The following is a 25888-nucleotide window of genomic DNA, read 5'->3' on the forward strand; positions in this document are numbered from 1 at the left end:
ACCATTTAAACCAAGGCAGAGAAGAAAATACTAAAAATGACCAAAAAAAAAAGAATTACAAAAATAAACATAGCATTTAAAAGAGAAAAGTGCAGTAAAAAAAATCCTTTGAGTTGTCACCGTGCACAGCTAAACATAATTGTTGTCAGTCTAATCATGATCAGTGTAACATTTAGATTGACATTAATTATGTTTAGCTGTGCACACTGACAACTCAAAGGATTTTATTTGCACAGCTAAACATAACCGCTGTCAGTCTAATCATGATCAGTGTAACATTTAGAGAAATTTGGTAGTAAAAAAGTTATTTCTACAGTCACAGCTGCCCTGGGGCTGACTGATGGAAACATGGCTGCCAATCTGTGCCAATGGCCTTAGTAACAAGCACATTCAACTTTGGGTTAAGGTTATGTTAAGATGAATTTTTATGCTTAACACAATAAAAAATATTATAAATTAAAATGTGTTAATTAAAGATTTTGCTCTTTGTTTTTGTCAGAGTGAAAATAATTGAGAAAATCTTAAAATGTTCATGCTTTTAGGGTTTTTACACAGATATAAGATGTACTGCGATTTACTGTTGGAAATAACATTCTATTATTTTGTCTAAATAAAGATCATCACGGTATTGGAATTGCTATTGAATATTGAGTCTGTTCCTTAGTGTTGAAGTCGAGGTTGAAATTTTAGTATCATGACGGCACTACTTCTAACACACAAATACAAGATAACACATATCTCATATGGCAAATATTTGGCATAAACCAGAGAGACTCCTGAACATTTAATTAATTTTAAAACTGTTTTTGTTCACATTCCAGTACAGACACAAACAGAATGGCATTTCCTTCAGAAGACGGTAAAATCGCCATAGAATCCTGGGGTAATGGGCAGCAGCTGGAGCCTCTGTATGATCTGAAATCTCAAGTCTATCTGAGTTTAGCCACAATCACACACAAATACAAACAAACCAAAGCCAGGGCAATGTGAAAATGATAAGAACACTGCTAATTCAGACAATTACCAGAATAGAAACACTTTAACTAACTATTCTAATCAACACAAGATATAATTTAAAGGTCCTATATTATACTAAATTGACTCTTGTGAGCTTTAAGCCATGTTAGAATATGTTGCCTCCACAAAAACAGATCTGAAGTTGTGTTTTACTCACACATGTTTGAGTAATCCTTTATTATTAGTCTGTCTACAGCACCAAAGCTCAAAATGCTCTGTTCCACCTTGTGATGTCATGTAGTAGTAGTTTAAAACACAATGGAGCACTTCCTGTATTAGCACATGACAACACAAGACGGAACAGGGTTTTCTTTTATGTTTGAGAGAAGAACATGAGTGACGGAAACAAAACACAACTCCAGGTCTGTTTGTGATGAGGAAACACCATTATAACAGATCAGAAAATAGCAAAATGTGCCCTTAAAATAACTGATTTATTTTTTATTTGTTTATTGCAGTCATAAAGTGTATAAAGACATTAATAGTGTCCTAATATTAAACATACAAGAAATGAATGAAAAGGAGCAAAAGAAGAGTCGTCTTATGTTATCTGCCCCCTCTTCCCTTTCCCAGACAATATGTTAACACCAAGAGTTACTTTAAAACTAACTTGAACTAACTTAAACTTGAAATTATGTTTGAAAAAAATAAAAAAAATAAGAAACAGAGGAACCAAATAGATTTTAAAATGTATAATATTGTTATGTATACAATCAGTAATAGAGCTATATGCAAGATTTGAATATCGATATATTGTCTTTGTTAAAAAGTATTAAAAATGCTACAAAACTTTTGCTCGTTATTGATTTAGTTCACTCAGTTTTTTCCAATGATACTGGAAACTCGACCATGACATTTACCATGTTTTAGTATATATTTCTACTGTAATACTGCTGTTTTAATTGCCGTACGCTATATATAGTTTTGATACTATGATTGAGTTAATAATAATAGAATAATACATCGATAACAATATATTTTTGGCAATACTGCCACTTCTGCATTTATTTGTCTCTTGGTTCTGTGTTTTGTGATTGGCTGAAACAGTGCACACACTCAAAAGCATCACTCACGTGTAACAAAGAAGGATTCCTATTTCATATTTTAACCAGACAAAATATAAATACTCCATTACTTTTTGTCTTAAGTATAATAATAATAGCTCCTATATATGCACCTATACATAAATATGTACCTCTTGTAACTTTAACTGAAAATCTTTCATCAAAAACAGCTGCACAACACTACAGAAACAAACGCAATGCGTTATTTTGCTATATCAAAGCACATTTTTTTGCTTTGCGTTTAAGTTACTTTTATTTTCAGTTTTATGTTTTTTGCAGAAGTGACAACAAGCATTTCTTACCGTTATAATGCAAATTGGTAAGACAATTATTCTTCAAAACGTAGTACGTTTTCATCAAATAGATAGATAACTGCGTTAGTCCAATCACAGTAGTTTGAAACAGTAGCTTGAAGCACTTTAACGCTAACAAATAAAAAAACAAACCACGCACAAATAGTTTGTTCCGTTATTACTAATATAATACTATATTAACCCACCGATAGTCCGGATGAGTTTAAATCCATTTTGTGGTCGTCTCACAGAGTTTTTTCCGGTAATTTCTCTGGAATTTTTAGAGAACGGTGCTTTTTTTCTGCAGCACGAAAAACATCTGCACCGAGACACGTTCATGGACAATGAGAAATATGACAACTCCTTCCATATTAGCGCTAAATTACATGAAAATAACGGACTGTAATAAAATTGAAAATATATTTGAGAAAAAATAAAATGTAAAAATGCAATGAACTGTTTACAGCTGACTGAATTTGGCAATGTCCATTTATATCTAATTACAGTCTATGATATTAATATGAGTGTAACTGACAACCATGTCATCACAAAAATGCAGCCAAAACAATGACATAACTCACTTTATATGTAACAGACCGCAGCCCAATGAAGTAGCCCAAATTTGTACATAATGCTCACAGTTACAATTCAAATCATGTAGCATACTGTTTTTCTTTTTTCGTTTCTTTCCTTTTGTTTCTTCTTTAGTTTGTTTTGCATGCAGATTGGTGAAAGCTGACTTAGTATAAAACATGTGAATCTATATTTTTTTATATTTTGATTTAGGCCTAATATTTTCCTCATACATCTGTAGTTTTCTTTAGATTAATGTACAGAAAAATCCTTCCTATGTTACTGTTTACCATGCAAAAGATCTAATTTGAAGGACTATCTATAAACTGGTACTGTGTCATACTATTCAAAAGTAACATGTGGTCTACAAGAACAGATTACAACAACATTACAACATTATTTTGTATTAAAAACTTGAAAACGGTTTAAAGTAGGCAGGCTAGAAAAGCTTTATAGACTGTGGTACTTATTCATCATATGTTAAGTGTCCACAATGTCTAATAAACAGTCTAGTTGTCACTATAGAGCCAATTTCCACAGCACAGAACAGCAGTAAGTAGTGACAATAACGCCAGATGGCACACAGTAGCAAGATTTCCTACGCCTATAAACGCAACAGCAGTATCAAACCCAAGAAACTTAAGCATCTCCAAAAAAATAAAAATAAATAAATAAATAAATTTTTTTTTAAAAATCACGCTGTCAGAAATGAAAAGTTCTGTTACGAGACAACACTGCCTCTATGTCATCTATGTCATGAAAAATCTGTTATGAGTCCTGAAAAGTGGAGCTCACCTGGTCCAAGACGCACGAGCCTCTGGGGTGTACCTGGTCTGGCGCTCCCTGCGCGTGGCCTCACCTGGAGAAGGGCGTGTTTTCACCTGAAAGCGGGCGTGGTTTGGGGCCTGTATGGTTTAGACATGTTTGGGCCATACTAGTCAATTTTCTCATGTGTCAGAGTTCAATTTAAATGCAAGGAAGATGGGTGGAGCAAAAATACAGGAAGTAGCGTGTCATTATAAAATAAAACACCTCTAACTATGTCATCAACATAACAAACTTCACAATTTTTTTTTATATAAACAAACCGAAGATTTATAGTAAGAGCTTAAATATAATTGTTCACTATATTTTAAAGAAATTTATCTACCCTGTACTATGCATTTTAAGTGTTATACACAGAATGCATTGCATCTTAACTGTTACATTCTGAATCAGGGGTCTACTCAACCTTTTGCCTCTGGCAAGCTACCTTTACAAAACGAAAATGCTGGAGAGCAACTATTTTTTGCAGTCACAAGAAACTGAATGGATATAAGAGGGCAAGTCTTAAATGATATGCAGTTAGATACCTATAAAACATAAAAACATTATCCATTCATCAGTGCACAAAGTTCAAAGTAACACTTTTACAATGGTACTTAATCAAATTTGAGTTATTCAGCACAATATGTATAATTCAGAAATCCCTTTGCGAGCTGCTTGTAAAGGCGTGGAGAGCCACTGGTAACTCCCAAGCTAGAAGTTGGAGACCCCTGTTCTGAATAATATTTGCAATACACAATTTCATAGCTCCACATAAAGTGATAAAAGCTTTATTGAATAAGAGTCAATTGTTACCATAGTAATTCTGAAGTAGTTCTGTAACTTTCAGTCATATCAGTGAATGAAACCCAGGCAGGTGTAGACTATTATCGCCAAAGTAAATATCTGAACACAGTAGCATGAAACTATATTGTTTGCACAAAATTACATACAATGACAAAGTGCTTTTTATTCAAAGTACTTTTATTGACAATTTCACATGTACATTAATTACAGTGTCCTACATGTACAGTGTACCTGTTTTATTGCACTTACACAGAAATAAATAGATAGCTCTATAAAGAAAGTTGAAATAAATATAAGATTTGAAATTACAGCATAGAAACTGTCCAGTGTTATGTAACTTTTAACAGTTGGACAGCAAACAAAATGCAAAAAAAAAGAAAAAAAGAAAATGCGTTCAGGTTATCGTAGCATTTAGCCTTGAAACCAAGAAAACGCTTGTATCCACAGAGATGTTATTGCTTTGCCCAGAATGTTTCAGACTCAGAGTATGGCATTAAACCAGGTAGATACAGGTCAGATCTGTGGAGATGCGACCCCACTCACAGTAAAATTTATGCTTTTCAAGGGATTTTTGAGCGCTAAAAACACATGATTGAATAAATGGTAATACTAGATAAGTTAATGTCATACTGTGGAACATTTCAGACAAAGGAACAGCATATACACGGACACAAGCAGGTATCAAATAGTCAGAAAAGTTACATAGTACATATTGAAGGCATCAAAATAAAGGCAATGTACCACAGTTGTTCAATATAAACCTATAGTATAAAACAATTCTATAAAAATTCATTATGTAAAGATACCTATTAGATACGATCCTACTGGTCAAAAATACAAAAGCGTTTCAGTTAATGGCAGCAACGTTTTTGGGAAAGTACACAATACATTATTTCAGGAAGTAAAAGTAGCTTGGAGTATTTGTGTTGAGTGTTTTGTCACAGTAGCAGCAACGTTTACAAAAGAAATGAACTATTTTTGATGGATAGAATTAGGAGTGAGTACACCGGAGTAGTGTTGTCATGGTACTAAAATTTCCAACTTGATTTTGATACTAAAAGAATAGATACTCAATACCGATTCTGATACCACAGTGATAATATAAAACATATAAAACACTCTTTATTTAGACCTGGGATGCGCAAAATGGGGCCCATCTCTGGGTCAAATTTGGCCCACGAAATATCTATATTGACTCAATTTTGCATTGAAAAACCAAAAAAGGGATGAAAGAAAGCTCATAGCAGTTTATCTCCCTAAAAACATAATATCTGAAGACAGTTTAATCTTCCCAGAATGACTTTTTACATAGAAAACATGAATAGGTTTGACCCTTGGCACGCAAATACAAAATTTTGGTCTGCCAAGAAAAAAAGTTGAGATACTGCTTTAGATAATGTCATTTTCAGCATTAAAAAGGGCAGTAAAATTAAATGTGTTTTGATTGCTATGTGGCTCCAACTATTTGCTGAATGTCTCTCTACACTCTTCACCCCCTTTCAAACTATCCATTAAAATCTATTATCTAAAAAGTACAATACAAAATAGCAATAGCAAATCCTAGTCTACCCCACTCCCGTCTTCCTGTTAGTGTGCTCAGACCCACTCTCTGTTCTCATAGTCTTTCTTTATTTGTTTCTTGATGCGGTCGATCTCGTCTTCCTCCTCTTCATCGTCATACTCATCTTTCTTCTTCTCCTCGCTCTCTCCTTTCTCTTCGCCCTCTCCTCCGCCTCCTTCTTCTTCGTTCTTTGGCGCTGTAGTCGACTGCAGCTCCTCTCTGATCGTATTCAACTCCACCAGACCGTCGTGTAACTGCTGAGCGACTTCTCGGATTTTCGCCGCAAACTCAGATTTCGCTCCTTTTTTCAATTCTTTCGAGTCTTTCGCCACAAAATAGATATCCATACCCACAAAAAGTCCGGTGAGCACTCCCGTCGCCATGCTGGCAATTTGTACCGCTCTAGCCGCCGTGCTACCAGCTACGTTAGCTATCTGCACCACTCTCATGATTTCGTTTGCGTTGATCAGTATAGCTTTACCCGCCATAGCTCCATCTTCGTAAAATCGACTATTCAAAACAGGGAAGTCGCGATTATATGCTTGTTTTTTCATTTTTATCAAGTCAAAACGCCGCAAATGCTCGATTCCTTGCTTGATAAACATTAGCGCTTTGTTCAAATCCACCATTTTTTCCTGGTAATCCTCCACGATCTTTTCCACTTTCTTCCTATCCATCGAATTGTTGACTTGATTTGAGATTCCCGCTCCGGCCGACGTCAACCCGCCCGCCGTAGCTACTCCTAAGCCCACCGCGGTCACGATGAGAGAGGTTCCCATGGTAACAGGCGCTAACGCTAGCCCAGCGATGGTCAGCACGCCGCCGGTAGCGCTGGTGGATCCTCCGGTGATTTGGGCGATCTTGGTTTTCTTGTTGAATTTGTCGAGTCCGTCTGCGATGCCGTTCAGGTCGATGACATGCTGCCACAGGCTTTCGGCGCGCTCCGAAAACAGTTTGTTGAAAACGCGGATTCCCTTTTGGATCTTATCCGCCGTCACCGCAAAGGCCCTGAAGAAGAAAATATATAGAGATCAGATTATTATGGCAACATGGAGAGTCCTGGTTAGTTTCAGAATCAAAATAAAAGTGTAGTACAAAAAAAAATCAAAGTTAAACATTTTTTAAAGAAGACCTATTCTGCTCACGTGTGCTATATAGCTATAATCAATGACAGCCATGGATCATTTTGCTATAATTTGTAAATTTTCAATCTTAATATTTATCTAAAAGGGCTTAAGAGAGAGTGAGCAGCACTAAATTCCTGGGGGTGAACATCAGTGAGGACCTCTCCTGGACCAACATTGCATCACTGGTGAAGAAAGCCCAGCCATGCCTCTACTTCCTGCAGAAACTCAAGAGGGCAAGTGCCTCACCACCAGCATGACCACATTCTACAGATTAAACACTGAGAATATCCTTTCAGCTGCATCACTGTGTAGGGCGGAAGCTGCACTGACAACGACAGGAGAGCCCTACAACGTATAGTGAACACAGCCAGGAAGATCACTGGTGCACCACTTCCCTCTCTGCAAGACCTATACACCACCCGCCTTACCCACATATATACACCACCTGCCTCAACCGGAAAGCCATCACAATTATGAGTGATGCAAGTCCCCCCACACAATCTGTTCAGCCTCCGTTCCCGCAGTAGACTCACTAACAGCATCATCAACCAGGCTGTTAGGATGCTGAACTCTCTCCTCTCTCTACCCAGCAGGCTGCCAGGAAGCAAAAATCTGCATCTCCCCAAAGAAAACTTGAACTTTTCCATTTATTATTATTTATACGCTTGTGAGTAAGAAACACAATTTCAATTCTTCATATGTTTCATAAGAAGAAAACTTTTCTGAACTTGAACTGTGAACCTGACATCCGCGTTTGAAAACTGAGGTGCCCAACGGGAGCTGATCGTAATCACAACTGTAGATCTTTTTTCATTTATACCAAAATGACGATGGGACGCTGTCAAATCCTACTAGTGATTACTAGTGAGGTACCAAAGGATGAGTGAGAGCCAGGGACAAGTTAGACAGATTTAAACCAACTCACTCCATTCATGGTTTGAAAATCAGGGACCCAGCTTTATGTATGTATCTATAATTAATTAAATATTTGACAAATTACTGAAAAGTCGGGCCAGGATCAAAATTTCACTGGTGCAAAAGTTGTAAGTAGTTTTTGACATGTTTTTTGTTTGACATGTTTTACTTACTTCGCCTCCTCTTTGGGCGTCATGTCTTCAGTTTGAGGAGTGTCTTCCCAATCTGGAATTTACATAGAGATAAAAGTGAATGTTTGTTACACACTTCAGTTTTATTTTGAAATTTCATTGAGACACTAAATTCCCGAAAGGCCTGTTTTTGCTCATGGTTTAAATTATATTGTGAAACAGGAAGGAGGAGATTCAAATATGCAGCAGTCATGAGACCAACACCTGCACATATTCTAGATTACAGGTAATGTTCACATGACATCATAACATTCAAAAGAGACTATAGTTTAAAACTGTTTGTTTCAAACATTTTGATACTAAAAACAGATTTCTTGACCTGGTTTATGGTTAAATATCTCTGTAATTACTGGGCCTATCAACATGAAACAAAAACTGGGATAAAGTTAAATGCATTTTCTGTCAGTATAGATAATTTAAAGGTAAATTGTGTCACTTTCTGGGGGCGGCACATCACCTGCATGATTCCATCAAAATAGAAAGTTAAACCTATACTATTTTACATCCTACATTTTTAAACCTATTTTTTATCAATACTCTGGAATATTATAGCCAAATGGACAACATTTCCATGGAAACAGACAGGAAGAGACCCTCTTCCAGGCTAAATAAGAGTCAGGTTTGTGGAGACGCAAGCCCACTCACACTACGGACACATGTTTTTCATAGCATAATACATGAAACCAAAATAAAAGATTATTACAATTTATTTTAGTCTATTTTTTGGGCTTTACATTGTGGTTTTAATTGAAATATGTGTTTTTTGCTATCAAATTATTCTAATCCTAAAGATTGTTAATTACTCAGTCCTAAAGATGTCACTGTTGTTTTATTTTTGTTAATTTTACTTATAAAAGAAAAATAGTAATACATATTTATTCATAAGTGATAAAAAATAAGGATTTCTTTCAAAAACAGTATCTGCAAACATGACAAATAATTATAGTAGATAATTTTTGACTTACTTTCCACAGTGTTCCACCACTCCATGAGATTATCCGCATCCTGAAGACAGAAGTACATTTGTTAATATTGGTCATTCACAGTAAACACAGCAAATAGGCAATAATATGTGTATGATATACTTTAACATAATGTACCCACCTCGCTGGATTCAGGCTGCGAAGGTTCAAATCTGAACTCTTCCAGTTGGTCAAAGAGACATCTGTTTTCACCTTCATTCTGAAAATAAGAAATAAGAAAATGTTTAGAAATTTGTCATTTGTTGCAATAGCAGTGTTTGCTAATTAAAACCTTCCCTAAATGGACTTTTCTCCAGGTTTTAAAGGTCCTGTATTAAACACAATTGACTTTGTGAGCTTTAAGCCATGCTATAATGTTGTTACCTCATTAAAAGTCACACATGTTTGAGTAATCCTGGACCAAAGCTCAAAATGCTCAGTTTCACCTTGTGATGTCATGAAGCTGTAGTTTTCAAGTTAATAGTTAACTTTGACTGTTAGTTCAAGTGGAGATTAACAACTCCAGAGCTGAAATCATCCAAATTATTCCAGTGAAGGTGTATAGATTTTAAAAACACAGTGGAGCACTTCCTGTATTACCACATGACAACATAATTTTCTAATTGAGAGAAGAACTAAATATGTGGGGTTTGTGTGTTAAACATGTGTGAATGAAACAAAACACAACTCCACGTCTGTTCGTGATGAGGAAATAACATTAGAACAGACCAGAATATAATGTAATATGGGCCCTTTAAAACAACCACCCCTGCCAGGTAAGGGTTCAAACTGTTGCAAATCAGTTTTAAAATAAATCATTGTATAAAATTACATTGAGTAACAAAGAAACTTAAAAAGTGAAATTGTCTGAAAAAAGTACACATTTGTAATTTGAATATAATTGTTTATATATAGTTATCAAGATCAAAATTAAAACTGGATTAATTGCGCTGCACAATCTTGGTAACATTTGACTTTCTATCCCGGTATCACAGAGGAAGTATCACCTCTCCTTTGAGTTTCTTTAGAGAAGCCTGAATGCTCACATGTGCCAAAGGGAACTTCAGAAACAGGTTTGGCCACATTTCAGGTTAATCTGCCTGCCATACGAACAACATGAGAATACACAGCCAGGACAGTTCAGCCTGAGAGGGGGAGGGGAGAGAACTGCTAAAACAACTACCGCAAATTTTTGTTCAGTAGAGTTTGTCAATTCTGAAATCATCCAAATGATTCTAGTGAAGGCGTATGGTGTGGAACAGAACACAACTCCAGGTATGTTTATGATGATGAAATAACATTATAACAGAGATTAAAAAATAATGTGATGTTGGTCCTTTCATTTCCGTATACAGCACACCACTTTTGTTGTATTTTGCATTGTGTAGTGGGGGAGGGTTGTCATTAAATAAAGGAAAAAAATAAATAAAGGGGGAGGGCGTAACAGCAATGTTAGACTATAATAGCGTCCTTTGGGAGTGAAACCCTGTGGAGTCTTAAAGATGGGAGGAGACATGACTGAAACATGTCTCTATAACACAGCCTCTGACTCACAGGGCTTGTCTCAACACGTCACATACAGGTAAACAAGGAAGGACACATACAAGCCACGCAGGGAACATTCTAGAACTTAAAGAGCCCGTATCACGCCATTTTTCTGATGTAGTTTCCTCATTAAAAACTGAGTTGTGTTTTGTTTCATTCACACACGTTAACACACATATTTAGGTTCATCATTAGAGTTCTTCTCTCAAATAAAAAACACTGTTCCACCTTGTGATGTCATGTGGTAATACAGGAAGTGCTCCACTGTGTTTTTAAATTCCATAGACTTCACTAGAGTCATTTGGATGATTTCAGCTGTGGAATTACCAATCAACACAGAACAAAAACTAAAGGGTAGCTGTTGACTTGAAAACTACCACTATGTGACATCACAGGGTGGAACCATAGACTGTATATAACACGCACTAACTGCCATGTTCCATGAGCACACTTCTAGCTCCTTCTGACCCTGGTTCTTGTTGACTTACATTAGAATATTGTGGCTCCTCTCTCGGTAACTGCTGCTATGAGCCTTGTCATTTTGGTCTTAAAATGTTCATAATAACCCCCTCTACATGATCCTGTTTTGTTTTTTTTTCGCTATTTTGTCCGTTAAAAAATTGTGAGCTTCATTTGAGTGGAGCTGAACGCTGTGGGTCACACTCAGTTCACTTCTTTATACAGTCTATGGGTGGAACAGAGCATTTTGAGCTTTGGAGATGTACACAGACAAACGTGTGAAAAAACAAAATACAACTCTAGGCATGTTTTTGATGAGCAAACATTTGTTTAAAGCTCACAAGTATCCACTTAGTGTAATACAGGACGTTTTACGAGTTGAGTTGTGTTTACCTCTGTTTCTTCGGCTGCTCTTCTTTGTCCAACTTTATTCTGAATAAAACATAAACACATGGATTAGACTGGGGCTACTTAAAGGGGTGGAAGTTATGGCACTCTTTCAACTATCTGTAAAAAGCGTATTATACAACATTAATAATCCAGATTCCACAGAATTTTACTATTATTAAAGTGACAGTATGTAACTGTCAAGTGGTGGAGAATCAACTGCATGATTTCACTGAAACAGAAAGTTAAAATCATACTTCAGAACATTTTCCATGTTCCTCCATTTATACCATACTGGGAATACTTCACCAACGTTAGCATGGAAACAAACAGGAAGAGACCCTTTGTTTGTTTTTCAGTGCAAATCAAAATGGGGAAAAAAATGCTTTTATTTTTTTCTATTTTTTTGGCCAAAAAGCTTTAACCAAGGACCATTTTCCCCATTGGTCCAATACTAGAAAAACACAGTGTGTGTGGATCATTTTGATTTTAATACTGTAGGGGCACGGTTTAAAAATGTACACTCTGGTGCATATCTGAGCCTTACCTTGACCTGAGGCATGAAGGGATTTCGTCTTTTTGGTTTCTTGGCTTTTTCCTGAAACAGTGAAAAAATATCACTTGTTAATAACTGTGTGTGAACTGACAATAAAAAAAGAACATTACAGTTTACATTTGCACATTAAATCTTAAAAATCTAGAATTATAATCTCTCAGAATATGTGGTTCACCTCTGCTTTGTCGGTGCCCTCCTCGTCCTTGTTTTCATCTTCTTGGGTTGAAGTTTGTACATTTTCTTCTTCTTGTGCCTCTTCTGCTGTTTCCACTGCTGCGAGCTAAACGTCAAATACAGTGAAACAGGAAATATTTACAAACAGTTGGAATGCATAAGATGAACAGACTTGACGACAGTAGCTCAGTAAGTAGAGCGGCTTGTCCATTGATCTGAAGGTCAGCGGTTCACGTCTCACTATCAACATAAACATAATTGGTTGAGCAGTCAGAGTCACAGATTGTCAGGTTGATGGTGTGATTCTACCTCCCACAGATGAATGCTGTCATTGTGTCCTTGGGCAAGACACTTAACCTACCTTGCCCCCAGTGTCTGTGTACACTGGTGTATGAGTGTGTGTGTGAATTGGTGAGTGGTCCCTGATGTAAATCGCTTTGAGTGCCTTGAAGGTGGAAAAGTGCTGTATAAAAATGTGACCATATATTTGTGACTGTTTTCAGCAGCAACTTTTTTCAGCAGAATAGCTCTCTATAGCCTCATTTGCAGTGGTTCACTCTAGAGCAGATTGCTACAAGTGACAGTTCCAGTGCATAAGTCAGCCTTATGATTAAAAGTGTAAATCAGTAAATTTAATTTATTAAGGAAACATTTGTAATGTTCAGGTAACGTCAGTGTCTCACAAAGCAGAGCCCTGCCCCTGGACCCGAAGCTGAGTTTGGAGTGTGGAAAGATAAATGGGATGGATGGAGCCACACCAAACAGACTAAACTTTTCAGTTGAGTTTGCTACTTGCTCATCTCAATGGAGAAGCTAAAGCTTTGCCTGGAATGATCCACAGTATGGCTTTAAACTGATCTATGGCATTTATTTTAGTGCATTAAATGAATGAATAAAATGCATTCATACTATGAGCAGGGTTTTTTCTCTACAGATATGACATGTAACTTGGCCTGATGGCACCTTAAACATAGTAATACATGAAATACAAAAGCCAGAGTGTTTAAAAGGGATTTAAAAGCATGAATAATAAATAATCCAGGAGTGTATACAGCTGTCCTGAACACTGTTTCAGTTCTTTACCTTTACTCCAGTTCGGGGCATGAAGGGATTGTGATGTTTGGGTCTTCTCACTTTGACCTAAAAACAAACATGTGATAAATGACATGAGACAAAACTGGATGAACGGCATTGTTCAGCTGCAGAAACATGAGACACCCACATACGACATTAGCTTAGGAAAACAAGAAGCAAAATGGAGGAACTGCTCTGCTAAATGTGAATCAAAGTGGTAAATTTATCACACCAAATTTTTTATTTGTGGTGTAACATTCTACAAACTAAGCTAACATTTAAAGAAGGCACACTGTGCTTGTGTTTACTATATAGTTATAATCTATGATACCCCTGGATCATTATGTTACAATTTCATTATTTCAAATATTCATCTAAAACAGCTTCATAAAAGAAGCAAGTCTGCTGGCTTCCACCTTAGAAAAATGGGCGCTGATATCACTGTACAGGTCGTCACCACAAAGAGCTGTGGAGCTGTCAGCCCCTCCTATGGATAACTGCAGATTAAAATAGCAACTATACAAACACGAATCACGCTAAATACAATTTTAAGAACGTAAATGAGAAGGAGAAACAACTATAAAATGGTTAAAAGCTCTAAAAAGCTGATTTTGAATAATACGTCTGCTTTAAAGCTGCAGTATGTAACTTTCCTCGTAGAAGATCCTCCTACTTGTCTCCATGGAAATATTATTGCTTTTCAATTCACAAACATCTTGTTTGGTTCTTGTTTTCGATGCTAAGTCATATTGCTTCATCTGGAATGTTTCACAGTGTGGCATTAGATGGTCTATATTGTGTTTATTCAATTGCAAAAAAAAGTTGAAAAATATTTGCATTGGGAGTGAGGTCATCTCTCCATAGAACTTGAACATAGTGGTGTCACCTGAGCCAAAGCAAAAACATCTCCATGGAAACAAACAGGTAGGAGATCCTACACAAATGTTACACAGTGCACCGTAATAAATGTTTCAAATATCTATAGTTTTTGAGTAGGAGTCACAAAACTGTAGACTTTAGAGAAGTCATTCACTCGAACTGCTGAAAATACCATTCAAGTAGCATGTAAAAATGTGGAACTCATGTGGAAGTCAGATTCATGTTCAGGTATTAACAGAGGGAATTTATAAGGAACTCAATTAGCATGTTAGAGACATGTTACAATGTGGAGGAAGAGACAGAAGCAGGAAGTACATCTGTAGATCCTGTCTAGAGAAAGAGAGAACGCTATTGTGTTTTAAATGTTTGGCTATTTTAAATACAATGAAACAAAAGTCTTCACCAAACAACAGGAACACATGTAAATAACGTTGTACTTAAAGGTCCTATATTACATAAATGGACTCTTGTGAGATTTAAGGCATGTTATAATGTTGTTACCTCCTCAAAAACAGACCTGGAGTTGTGTTTTGTTTCACTCACACATGTTTGAGTAATCCTGCGTTATTAGTCTGCCTACATCTCTAAAGTTCAAAATGATCTGTTCCACCTTGTGATATATGTAGCCGTAGTTTTCAAGCTGCTCTTTACTTTGAGTTCAGTAGAGATTGGAAATTCCAGAAGTGAAATGATCCAAATGAAAGGTGTATGGAGTTTAAAAACACAATGCAGCACTTCCTGTATTACCACTTAATGACATCACAAGGAGGAACAGTTTTTTTCAGTTTGAGAGAAGAACTCAGCCTAAATATGCAGGGTTTGTGTGATAAACATGTGTGAATGAAACAAAACACAACTCCAGGCCTGTTTTGATGAGGAAACATTAGACATTAGAGAATGGAACAGAAAACAGTGTAATATGGGCCCTTTATTTGTTTGACTATTTTAAATACAATGAAACAAATGTGTAAATAATGCCATATATGAACTTACTGGTTTCTTTTCTCCTCCGTTGTCTTCATTTGCTTTATCTGCATTCAGAGCTTCATCCTCGGACTTGTTAGGCTGGAAAAATATAAATTAAAATAAAATAACATTAGATAAAAGTAGAGTTCAAAAATCAGAGACTACATTCTGTTGTCTAAAGAAAGACTGTTTTTATTATCATTGTGGTATTGGGAGTATCAAGTCTATTCCTTAGTATCAGAAAATTAGATAAGAGTGTACATTTAAGTTATTACAATATCAATACCATGTTTTTAGTAATTGGTCACTCTTACCAGAGTTGGGTACAGTCCCCCATGTTTTGCCATAGTTTCCTCAGGATTCTGTTGAAAAATAAGAAAAGTATAATGAATTATGAGTATTATTAATTATTAGTGAAAAATTAGTGCATCCACACTGTACATGACATTATGAATGTAGCTGAACCTTTGCCCATACAAAACTTTTATACTAAAATGAAACCAAGTTCTATGTAAGTTTATTTTTACTCATCCAGGTGTGAAAATACTCAAAACAATATTATTGGACCAAGTTTTTTTTTTTCTTGTACATTTTCAGAGTAAAAATGAAAAAAAATAAACAAAATCTGACCTAATAATACTGGTTTAACTATTGATACTTTGCAGTGACATCATGTTGGGGGAGTTCTACATGTATCACTATGGTAGAATGTTGCAGTTATCATGGAGACACAATGCACACATTAGCAAACATCGTCACAAAAAAATTTAAATTATAGATTAGATGAGGAAAAAATACAAAATGGATTTAAGAGCACATTTTCAGGAGCCTGTGATCGATATGAGCGTTGATGGTCCTGTTCAGGAGTTTTATTTTCAACAAAGATAGTAAGAGTGACCAGCTGAAAAACTGTTTGATTGTGTTAAATTAAAGCTCAGATTGAAGTCTAACAAGCTTTAGACAGCTCAGTGCTCTCAGTTAGCATCGCACCCCCAGGAAGTTGATGACATCTGCTGCAAAGTATCAATAACTAAGGTAAATTATTTCTTAATACCACTTTTTTCATCAGTGTTTGCCCAAAATCATTCAATTACATAACAATGACTTGGCAGATTTGTGTCTTGCTCAGGTACACAACAACTGACCATTTAACCAGCAACACCCCAGTTCTCAGACAAACACTTAAACCACTGGGAACAGGACCTCCATCAGTCGCGATTAGCAACAGAACAAACGGACAATCCCATGTGTAACAGTATTATTATTCCCCGTAGACCACCACAGTAATCACTAAGACAGGTCCAAAGAAAAGATCATTTAACTAAAAATGACAAGGTACTTTAAAGATAATTACTGTAACATGTGCTACCTGACATTGCATTTTACTGCTTTATCTGTAATGTTCCAGACTATGGCATTAAACCTACCCATCGTGCTTTTATTCAAGCAAAGGTGTTTTTATTTCTCTGTACATTGAAAATTACTGTGAGCAGCTCGCCACTTCGCAGATCTGACCTGTAACTTGGCCTTTTGCCATCAACAGCTTGATTCACTTGAGACAGATACCTTTAATGCCATACAGTGGAACATTTCAGGCAAAGCAGTAACATCTCCATGGAAACAAGCAAGAAAATATATACTTAAGACTACGTTAGCTTTTCCATGCAGTTTACACATTTACATACCAGACTGGCCTCGTTCGCTTTGTCCATTTCCTAAAGTCAAAACACATTATTATTAATAAGCTAAACATGTATTAAAATGTTATTAAATATTTCGATTTCAGACTTTCTCTGTACCTCTTGTGTGGGTCGAGGAGGAACCAGTGGAGTTTCTGCAGTTTGTCTCTTTTCCCTGTTCACCTAAAAGTCAAATTCACAGTCAAATCTGAAACCAAGGTCATTTCACTCTTAAAGGGCCAGGCCTCTACTGTAATTTACGGTAAGATAAGTTAGAGATATGATATTTAGAGTATCTATCAAAATTAAATCAGTGTGCATTGTGTAACTTTTCTGGTGGAGGGTCTGTCAAATGCTTTTCTCCATGGAGATGTTATTGCTTTGTCTGGAATGTTTCACAGTATGACATTTAACCTTTCTATCTTCATGGAAACTAAACCAGACCAGTTACCGGTCAGGTCTGTGGAGCGACCCCGCCTATAGTCAGAATGTCTGTTTTTCTAGATATTTTTGACCTGTAATTGGTTAAATGTAAAGTAGAGCTGTTTAATGTCATACTGTGGAAAATTCCAGGCAGAGCAATGACATATCCATAAATAGAAACAAGTAGGTGATGGACCCCCAACAGATTTTGATACTAAGGAATAGACGCGATACTCAATACCGATACTGATGATAAGGTGATGACCACAATGATAAAACACTGTGATTTTCAATATTAAATGGTAGTACTTTCTTTTCTATTCCCATGTGGTCTTGTATCTGTGTAATCCCTCAGTGGTCCAGGTTCTATGTGCTCTTATACTTGTTTTGATACAGCTCAAGATCATTCTACAGACATTCAGGAAAGGTTTGTTTCTGTCCTATGAATGGGACATTTTTAGTATCAACACCTGTGAAAAATTAGGATCTAATTTCGATATTACTTTTAGTATAGATTAGTATCTGTCTGATTTTTGATATTTTCCCACTGCAGGCATACTTTCACTTAGTTTTAATTCGTTTCAGAATCTATAAAGGTTCACTGTGTAACTTTTTGGTTGGAGGTCCGTCGCCTGTTTGTTTCTATAGATATGTCATTGCTCTGCCTGGAATGTTCCACAGTGTGACATTAAACAGCTCTACCTTACATTTATCCAATCACAGATGATTTTATAGCTAAAAAAAAACCCTAGAAAAATAGGCATTCTGACCGTGAGCAGCAACGCCTCTCCACAGATCTGACCTGTAACTTGGTCTGATTTGGTCTCTGTGAAGATAGAAAGGTTTAATGTCATACTGTGAAACATTCCAGGCAAAGCATTTGACGGATCCTCCACCAGAAAAGTTACACAATGCACCTTTAATCCAAAAGATCTATCTTACATTTATTTAATTACAGGTGGTTTTATAGCTCAGAAAAACCTAGAAAAACAGACATTCTGACTGTGAGTGGGGTCGCCTCTCCACAGAGTTGACCTGTAACTTGGTCTGGTTTGGTCTCCATAAACATAGAAAGGTTTAAAACCATACTGTGAAACATTCCAGGCAAAGCAATAACATCTCCATGGAGAAAAGCATTTTACAGATCCTCCACCAAAAAAATTACACAGTCTGGCTTTAAATGAAAACATAGATCTGCTACCTACCTCGTCTTTGGCTCGGTTTGTTCGATTCGGCATTATGATAGTTTCACTTCTTTCTCTCTGCTCAAATTGCATCACTTTGTTTCTGACCTAAAATAAAAGGAAACAATCAAAAAAGCTGAATATTTTGAATGTTTTGTGTTCAGAAAAAGAAGCAAAAATTGTTCCAGCTGAACACTTGAATCCTGAGTACCGTTTTCGGTTTCTCTTCCTCTTGCTTGTCATTGGTTTGTGCCATTTCTTGTTTTTCTTCGATCTCTTTCTAAATTAAGCAAATCAAAAGAAACAGCTCAGTAAAGGTTTTATATTACGCTAAATTGACTCTTGTGAGCTTTAAGCCATGTCATAATGCTGTTAATTACCCAAAAACAGACCTGGAGTTGTGTTTTATTTCATTCACACATGTTTAAGTAAATGGAGTTAATATGATTCACTGAAATTCAGGAGCTGAACCACGCCTCTCTTGCCAACCCCAGCTTATCTCAACCACGCCCAAAAGCCCTACATATACAGTCTATCCTGACAACACCACCCATGTCAGGGCTCTCTACCCCCTCCCTTCAACTCCTTGTCTCTCGTCCATCCTTCAGCCCAAAGAAATCAAGGAGGGGGGTTCCGAATCAGCTGGGTGACCATTTTGGATTGGAGACGGAGCCCCCACCCTGAGTCTCTCCCCAGTCATCACATCTATCCACCAATAAATATCTTTATCATATTCCACTGTTTTGGCGTGGTTCTTGCTCTTATTAGTCTGTCTACATCGCCAAAGCTCAAAATCTGTTCCACCTCGTGATGTTATGAAGTTTTCAAGTAAACAGCTCCTTTTATCTTAAGTTCAGTAGTAGTAATTCCAGAAGTGAAATTATCCAAATGATTCCAGTGACGATGTATTGAGTTTAAAAACACAGTGGAGCACTTCCTGTATTAGCACATGACCTCACAAGGTGGAATAGTGTTTTCTGTTTGAGAGAAGAACTCAACCTAAATATGCAGGGCTTGTTTGTTAAACATGTGAATGAAACAAAACAACTCCAAGCATTATAACATAATGTAATATGGGCCCTTTAAGAAAACAGTATCATATTCAAACCATCTTTTCACATGACCGCACCCTTAGAAATATATCTGGAGTTGTGTTTTGTTTCAGTACATCTTTTATCCAGGCATGACTATGTAATGTTTCATGTGGAGGGTTCACCACCTGCTTGTGTCCATGGATATGTAATTGCTTGGCTTTGAATATTCCATGGTATATTGGTACATAATTTTTTTCTAATTCTTACAAACACAACTCCAGATATGTTTTTGATGAGAGAATATAATAAATCTTTTTCACAATATTGCCCCTTTAAATGGTAAAAAAAAAAAAAAGTTTAAACATCTTATAGACCCTTTAATTCTTAAAAATGGAAAGGACTACATTTCTATATTTGCTTGTGACCCAGGTTCATTGACAACAATACACATGGTTATAAGTCTGGAAAATTATTGTAGTTCTAATTATGCAGTCAATTGACTTTTATAGTTTGCTTAAGGTTTTTGCCAAATTACCAATGTAGTTCAAATCATCAATAAGAAAATAAAGGATCTAGAGAACAAATATGCAAATTCCATAAGAAATGTTCACTTTTTTCAAAAACAACACTTACAGCATTTAAAGGCAAATTTTGGAATAATCATTTAGTTTAGTGTCCATAAATGCATTAATCTGCTGTTTTTGAGGAATAACACTAAAGAGTTTTTAGCTCCTGATTCTCCCTTCACCAGCCTCACAAAGTCTTAGATGTAAAACATAAGGAGGAGAACTTTTACATGATGATGGTGACTGGTCCAGAATGGTTTTGTTTTGCCCGTGGCTCCAACTACACCATTCTGACACAAAAATATACAGTATATAAAACAAAAAAATCACACCGCTGTCAAACAATAGAACAGCTCGAGTCAAGTGTACACTTCACTGTGTGTCCAGCAGTCCATCTGTACATAGGTTTTAATAAATAAACAAAATAATTAAATGCAAGAATGTAAATGTGATACCTGTTTTTGCTCTTTGGGTTTGTCGATTTCTTCTTTTTCCTCCTCATCGCTCATGTCTAGAGATTTCTCATACTGAAAAAAAAGATATTAAAAATTAGCAAATAAAAAGGAAAGTGTGGTATAATTGATTTATCCTCTGCATTTGACCCATCCTAAAATGTCTTTGGGGTTAAACTGGTCAGGAACAGTTAACTAGTCAGTAATTAACATTTTTTTCTGATTAGTCTAGCACACGGCTGTACTTTTTACTAAACATTGTAAGTACTTCAACAACTATAACAGCAAAAATAAAACATTGCATTTTGTGTGTGAATGCTCCATGTTTTACTGATACTTTGAAGCTGACGTCATCAACATTCCCTTAATTATCTTTATATTAGTTATCTTTATACGTAAAGCACTTTGGAAATGGTCTTGTTTATAAAATGTGATACATAAATAAAGTGGATTTGGACTTGGTAGCAAATCATTATAATTTTTGGTTAAAAGCTCCTAAAAGTAATTTTTACACAACATGTCTCCTTTAAGCAGACACCGAAAGAACATGCAAATAGAGAACATGCAAACTCCACACAGAAGCCTCTCCCTCTTCAGCTTCTGTGACTCACGTGAGTTTAATATGACACATGTGTTTACCTTGTGTCCAGTTCTGAACGGGTTGAGCTTCGTCATGGCCCCTGCAAATTTACTCTGTACCACAAAACAAACACATGAAATAAAAGATACAATAGAAAAGTATTTAACTGTATTTAAACTGTAATTTAACAGTTATTTAACAGTAAATATATAACTAAAGTACTCACCGGTTTACTACTCTGCTGGGTCTCTCCGTTCCCCACCATCTCCTCTGAGTCTGAATCAGAGCCCTTCTCCTGAAATAAATGAAGTTATTATATTTAAATAGTGTATCAAAACACTGGTGATAATTTATTCAACTAAAGTTGCACTATGTAACTTTTCTGGTGGAGAATATCCATGGAGACAAGCAGGTTATCTAACCTCCCCACCAGAAAACTAAGACTGTACTTTTTGTACTTCAGAAATAAGACAATACGCTGGTGTAATATTATCACTTGTTATCATTATATTTAAAGCCACAGTATGTAACTTTCTGGAGGTGGCCTGTCACCTGCACGATTCCATGTAAATCGAAAGATAAAACCACAAACTGGAACATTCTCCATGGAAGATATAGACAAAGGAACAACATCTATAGAAACAAGCCAAAGAAGGAGGTTTGTGGAGATGTAAGCCTGCTCACAGTAAGGATACATTTTTCTTTGTCTTTGTGTGCAATAAACACATGCAAAATGAAACAAAAAAAAAACTGCTGACATTTTAGTTTATTTTTAGGCTAAAAGTTTCACACTGTGGGTTTAATTAGAATATATGAAGAATTCAAGAGTGGGATGTTTCTTTTACCCATTTGGTCTTTGATTTCTCTGAGGAGGCGGCGCTGTTTTTGGGTTCATTTTTGTCACTCTTTTGCACTTTGTCTTCCTTCTAAATTAGAACAAAACAGTATTGTGTATTTTTAACAATCGCTAAAAGCATTCATGTCTAGACTGAGTTTGATTCTGTGTTCCTGATTCTCACCTGAGCTGAATAGCCGAACGGATTTTTTAAGAAGTTTGACACTCCACCCTGAAGAAAAGTTTAGTTACAAGGTTTAGAATCTTAAATCTTACACTTGTATGTTAGCAGTTATAATACTCCATGGAACATATGTAGAATACCATGCTTTGAAAATGTTATATTCGCCAAAAACCACACGCAAGTTTCTGTTTTGTTTGACTCCCACCTCCCTTTGCTCCCTGCGCTAAGTCACGCTGCGTTCAGAAAAAAATAATCAAAATCATTCTTTTAATTCAGGAAAAAAAACATTCTGATAGAGACAGGTAGTTTCCTGCATTATTAAGACCATAAATATACCATTACATGTCAATTTAAACACGTTAAGCTATTTTCTGATCTATGTTCTAGTTCTTCTCTCAAAGAATATTTTTAAACTCCATACAGTTTCACTAGAATATTTTGGATAATTTCAGCCCTGGAATTGCCAATCTCTACCAAACAAAAGGTCAAAGGAGCAATTAACTTCAAAACATTTCAAGCTTTAGACATGTAAATAGACTAATAATAAAGAATTACTCAAACATGTGTGAATGAAACAAAACACAACTCCAGGTCTGTTTGTGAGGAGGTAACAACATTATAGCCCAGCTTAAAACTCACAACAATCAATTTTGCGTAATATAAGACTTTTGCATAATCAATTAATTTTCTGGCCCTGTTTTTACATTATTTTCAGTCAGAATTTCACTCTTGCTCCACACACATGTTCGCGCTTCAAGCATTTTATTATGTTTTGCGTGTCCAACTTGAAGAAAAACATGGAAGCCACCCGGGAAGCTGTTATTTTTGTTGTTTATCTTCTGTTAACAACCCTCAGGATGTTTAGCAACATCTGTTTAAAAACAAGCCTGTGTTCAATATTAGCCTCACCCCAACACTGACTACCATCCCCACAGGCAGTGATATGGACACAGTAAGGTATTGCAGTACTAATACAAGTAACTGTCATTTAAACCAAGCAATGCGTCCAAACCCAACGAAAACAGTTCATACTTAAAAGTGACACTGGGCACAGCCATCTTGAATTCTATCTCAGAATCCTTGCTCAGTCTCCTTCGAGCTTTAACGAGTTCCGGAGGAAAAGGGGCATGTCAGTGCACGTCACTAGGCAATGTCCTCGGACCTCCGAGTCAAATGGACAATTGAACGCACCATTATATTAAAATATCATTTAGTATAAAACAAGCTTACCTTGGAGGGCTTCTCTGTTAGATTTTCAGTGCTGCCAGAAAGTTCTGTGTTTTCAGACAAATCATCCTGAAACAGAAAAGTTAAATAGTAAAACAATATACATGCATGCAATTTTTCTGGTGGAGGGACCGTCATCTGCTTTTTTTGGCTTGAAAGTCCCATTGTGAGCGTTCCATTCTCTCAGCAGGAACATCCCCCTCCTCCCTCTGGGCGGCACACAGGTAACTGCTGTGCCCGGGAGAGGGGAGACATTCTCACCGGATTTTAGTCGGCCAGGTCATGCACTGTGGTGTATTGAGTTAGAAAGTCAACATTCTATATCATAATCCAATGATGTCATTTTACTGATCTCCCCGAAGCGGCACACATTTTTTCATTATGTAATATCAATATAATCCTCATTTGCTCACAGAAGTTTACTATGAAATTGTATTTTAAATATTTTTTTCTTGTTCCCCATGTTCTATATCATCTGTCCTATATCATGAAGCAGCTTCATCAGTTAATGAACTGAAGAAGCAGCTTGGATGAGCTGCAAAATGTATTCAACCAAATAAACTTTGTCCAGTCGACAAATTGAATTTTTCCTTTGCCATGGATTCTACTTGGATGACAGGGATTTTTCGCATATATTGTAACTTGTATATTGTAAATTAAGTGTGTGATTAATACAATATAGAAAATATTTTCTTTTTTTTTCATTTATATGTATATAGATGAACTAACTTAGTTTCATAAAGGGTACACTTTAGGGGGACTTTCCAGCCGATTTCCTTTGTCTGAGATGTTTCACATTAAACCTTTCTATCTTCTCGCAGGCCAAACCAGATCAAGTTACAGGTCAGATCTATGGAGAGGTGACCCCGCTCAGAGTCAGAATGCCTGTTGAGGTATTTTTGAGCTATAAAACCAACTATAATAGAATAAATGTAAAGTAGAGCTAAAGTAGAGCTGTTTAAATGCCATACCATGGAACAGGTAGAGCAATGACATATCCATGAAAATGAGCAGGTGACGGACCCCCAACCAAAAAGCTACCTTTAAATGATGTTAAAGAAAAGATTCTTACTTGAGACTGAGATTTAGAACCAAGCCCCTTCTGCTTTTTAAACACACCCCCAAAAAGCCCAGATTTCTCCTGAAAATACAATTCACATTTTTATATTAAATTGTAAAACATGAATAAAGAAAAACTTATATCAAGATACTTTTGGTGAAGAGTTGATATGACAGGCTAATTGCGCAATTTACCTGGAGTTGTGTGTCACTCATGTTTAACACATAAATCTTGCATATTTAGGGCCGAGTTTTTCTCTCAAACAAAATACACTCTGTTGCACCTTGTGATGTCATTGTTTGTTGATACAGGAAGTGCTCCACTGTATTTTCAAACTACACACACCTTCACTAGTCTACTTCACTCCTCGGTGCACCAGAAGATATTGTGTACTTTGTGTGTCAATCTCAACTGAACAAAAAGTGAAACAAAAATATTTTACACTGTATTGTACAGTAAATCCATTCAATTTTGATGAAAAATAACTGTTAACTACCTTTAAAGGGACGGTTCAGAATTTCCATCCAGTCCTTGTATTTGCAGAGGTCGCTAGTGCTAGGCTAGTGCATGTCAATGGCCATAGTTAGCCTGCCACTAAAAACAGTCTTACCCACTCCACAAAACACCTGAGGCAAAACAATTATAACACCAGAGTGAATGTCTGTGTTGATAGAATAATTTTAGAAGTAAAACCAAGGATTTATGTCTGAGCAGCAGCAGCAAGTTGTACTTCCTGATAGAAAGTTTGGCGGACTGATATATGAGAAAATAGTGCCTCAACATGCAACGATTCATGCGATGCAAGGTTCGTTTTATTTCAAACATTATTCTATCAACACAGACATTCACATGGACAGTCTGGCGTAATAATAGATTTGCTTTGGGTGTTTTGTGGAGTGGGTAAGACTGTTTTTAGTGGCAGGCTAACTATGGCCATTGACATGCACTAGCCTAGCACCAGCGACCTCTGCAAATACAAGGACTGGGTGGAATATTTAAAAAAAGTGTCTCCACACGTCTCCAACACTCTGGCTCACTAGGAAATCAGGGTCTATATCCAAAATTCTGAACTGCCCCTTTAAAACAACCACTTTATGACATCACAAGGTGGAACGAAGAATTTTGTGCTTTGGAGATGTAGACAGTCTAATAAGGCAGGACTACTCAAACGTGTGTGAAACAAAACACAACTCCAGGTCTGTTTTTGAGGAAGCAAAAAGTGAAAAAGTACCTTAGTGTTATTCTCTGTCAGGTTTTCTTGGCTGTTTGAGAGTTCACCATCTGCAGTCAGGTCATCCTTTGAACAAAGA

The 25888-nt window shown here is 36.4% G+C and overlaps 1 protein-coding gene across 2 annotated transcripts; it reads right to left on the reverse strand.

Annotated features, from left to right (window-relative positions):
- Positions 1-4762: 4762 nt before the first annotated feature.
- apol1 (apolipoprotein L, 1) lies at positions 4763-25875 on the reverse strand. 2 transcript variants are annotated; one of them, XM_020922193.2, is made up of 23 exons: positions 25810-25875; positions 24591-24659; positions 23522-23587; positions 22292-22339; positions 22118-22198; positions 21499-21567; positions 21332-21385; positions 20696-20767; positions 20471-20530; positions 18852-18920; positions 18662-18748; positions 17154-17216; positions 17040-17069; positions 15669-15716; positions 15382-15453; positions 13519-13575; positions 12437-12541; positions 12253-12303; positions 11712-11750; positions 9457-9534; positions 9318-9357; positions 8335-8386; positions 4763-7127 (listed from the first exon to the last, which is right to left on the reverse strand). In XM_020922193.2, the coding sequence occupies exons 6-23, from the start codon at positions 21535-21537 to the stop codon at positions 6155-6157; spliced, it is 1989 nt and encodes a 662-aa protein (XP_020777852.2). In that variant the 5' UTR covers positions 21538-21567; positions 22118-22198; positions 22292-22339; positions 23522-23587; positions 24591-24659; positions 25810-25875; the 3' UTR covers positions 4763-6154. The 2 variants fall into 2 exon arrangements, with proteins under 2 accessions (XP_020777852.2, XP_055008081.1); XM_055152106.1 differs by lacking the exons at positions 22118-22198; positions 22292-22339.
- Between the last annotated feature and the right edge of the window lie 13 nt (positions 25876-25888).

The sequence above is a fragment of the Boleophthalmus pectinirostris genome, unplaced genomic scaffold, assembly GCF_026225935.1.
Source record: "Boleophthalmus pectinirostris isolate CB_2022bp ecotype Guang Dong unplaced genomic scaffold, ASM2622593v1 HiC_scaffold_16, whole genome shotgun sequence".
NCBI classification, from domain to species: domain Eukaryota; kingdom Metazoa; phylum Chordata; class Actinopteri; order Gobiiformes; family Gobiidae; genus Boleophthalmus; species Boleophthalmus pectinirostris.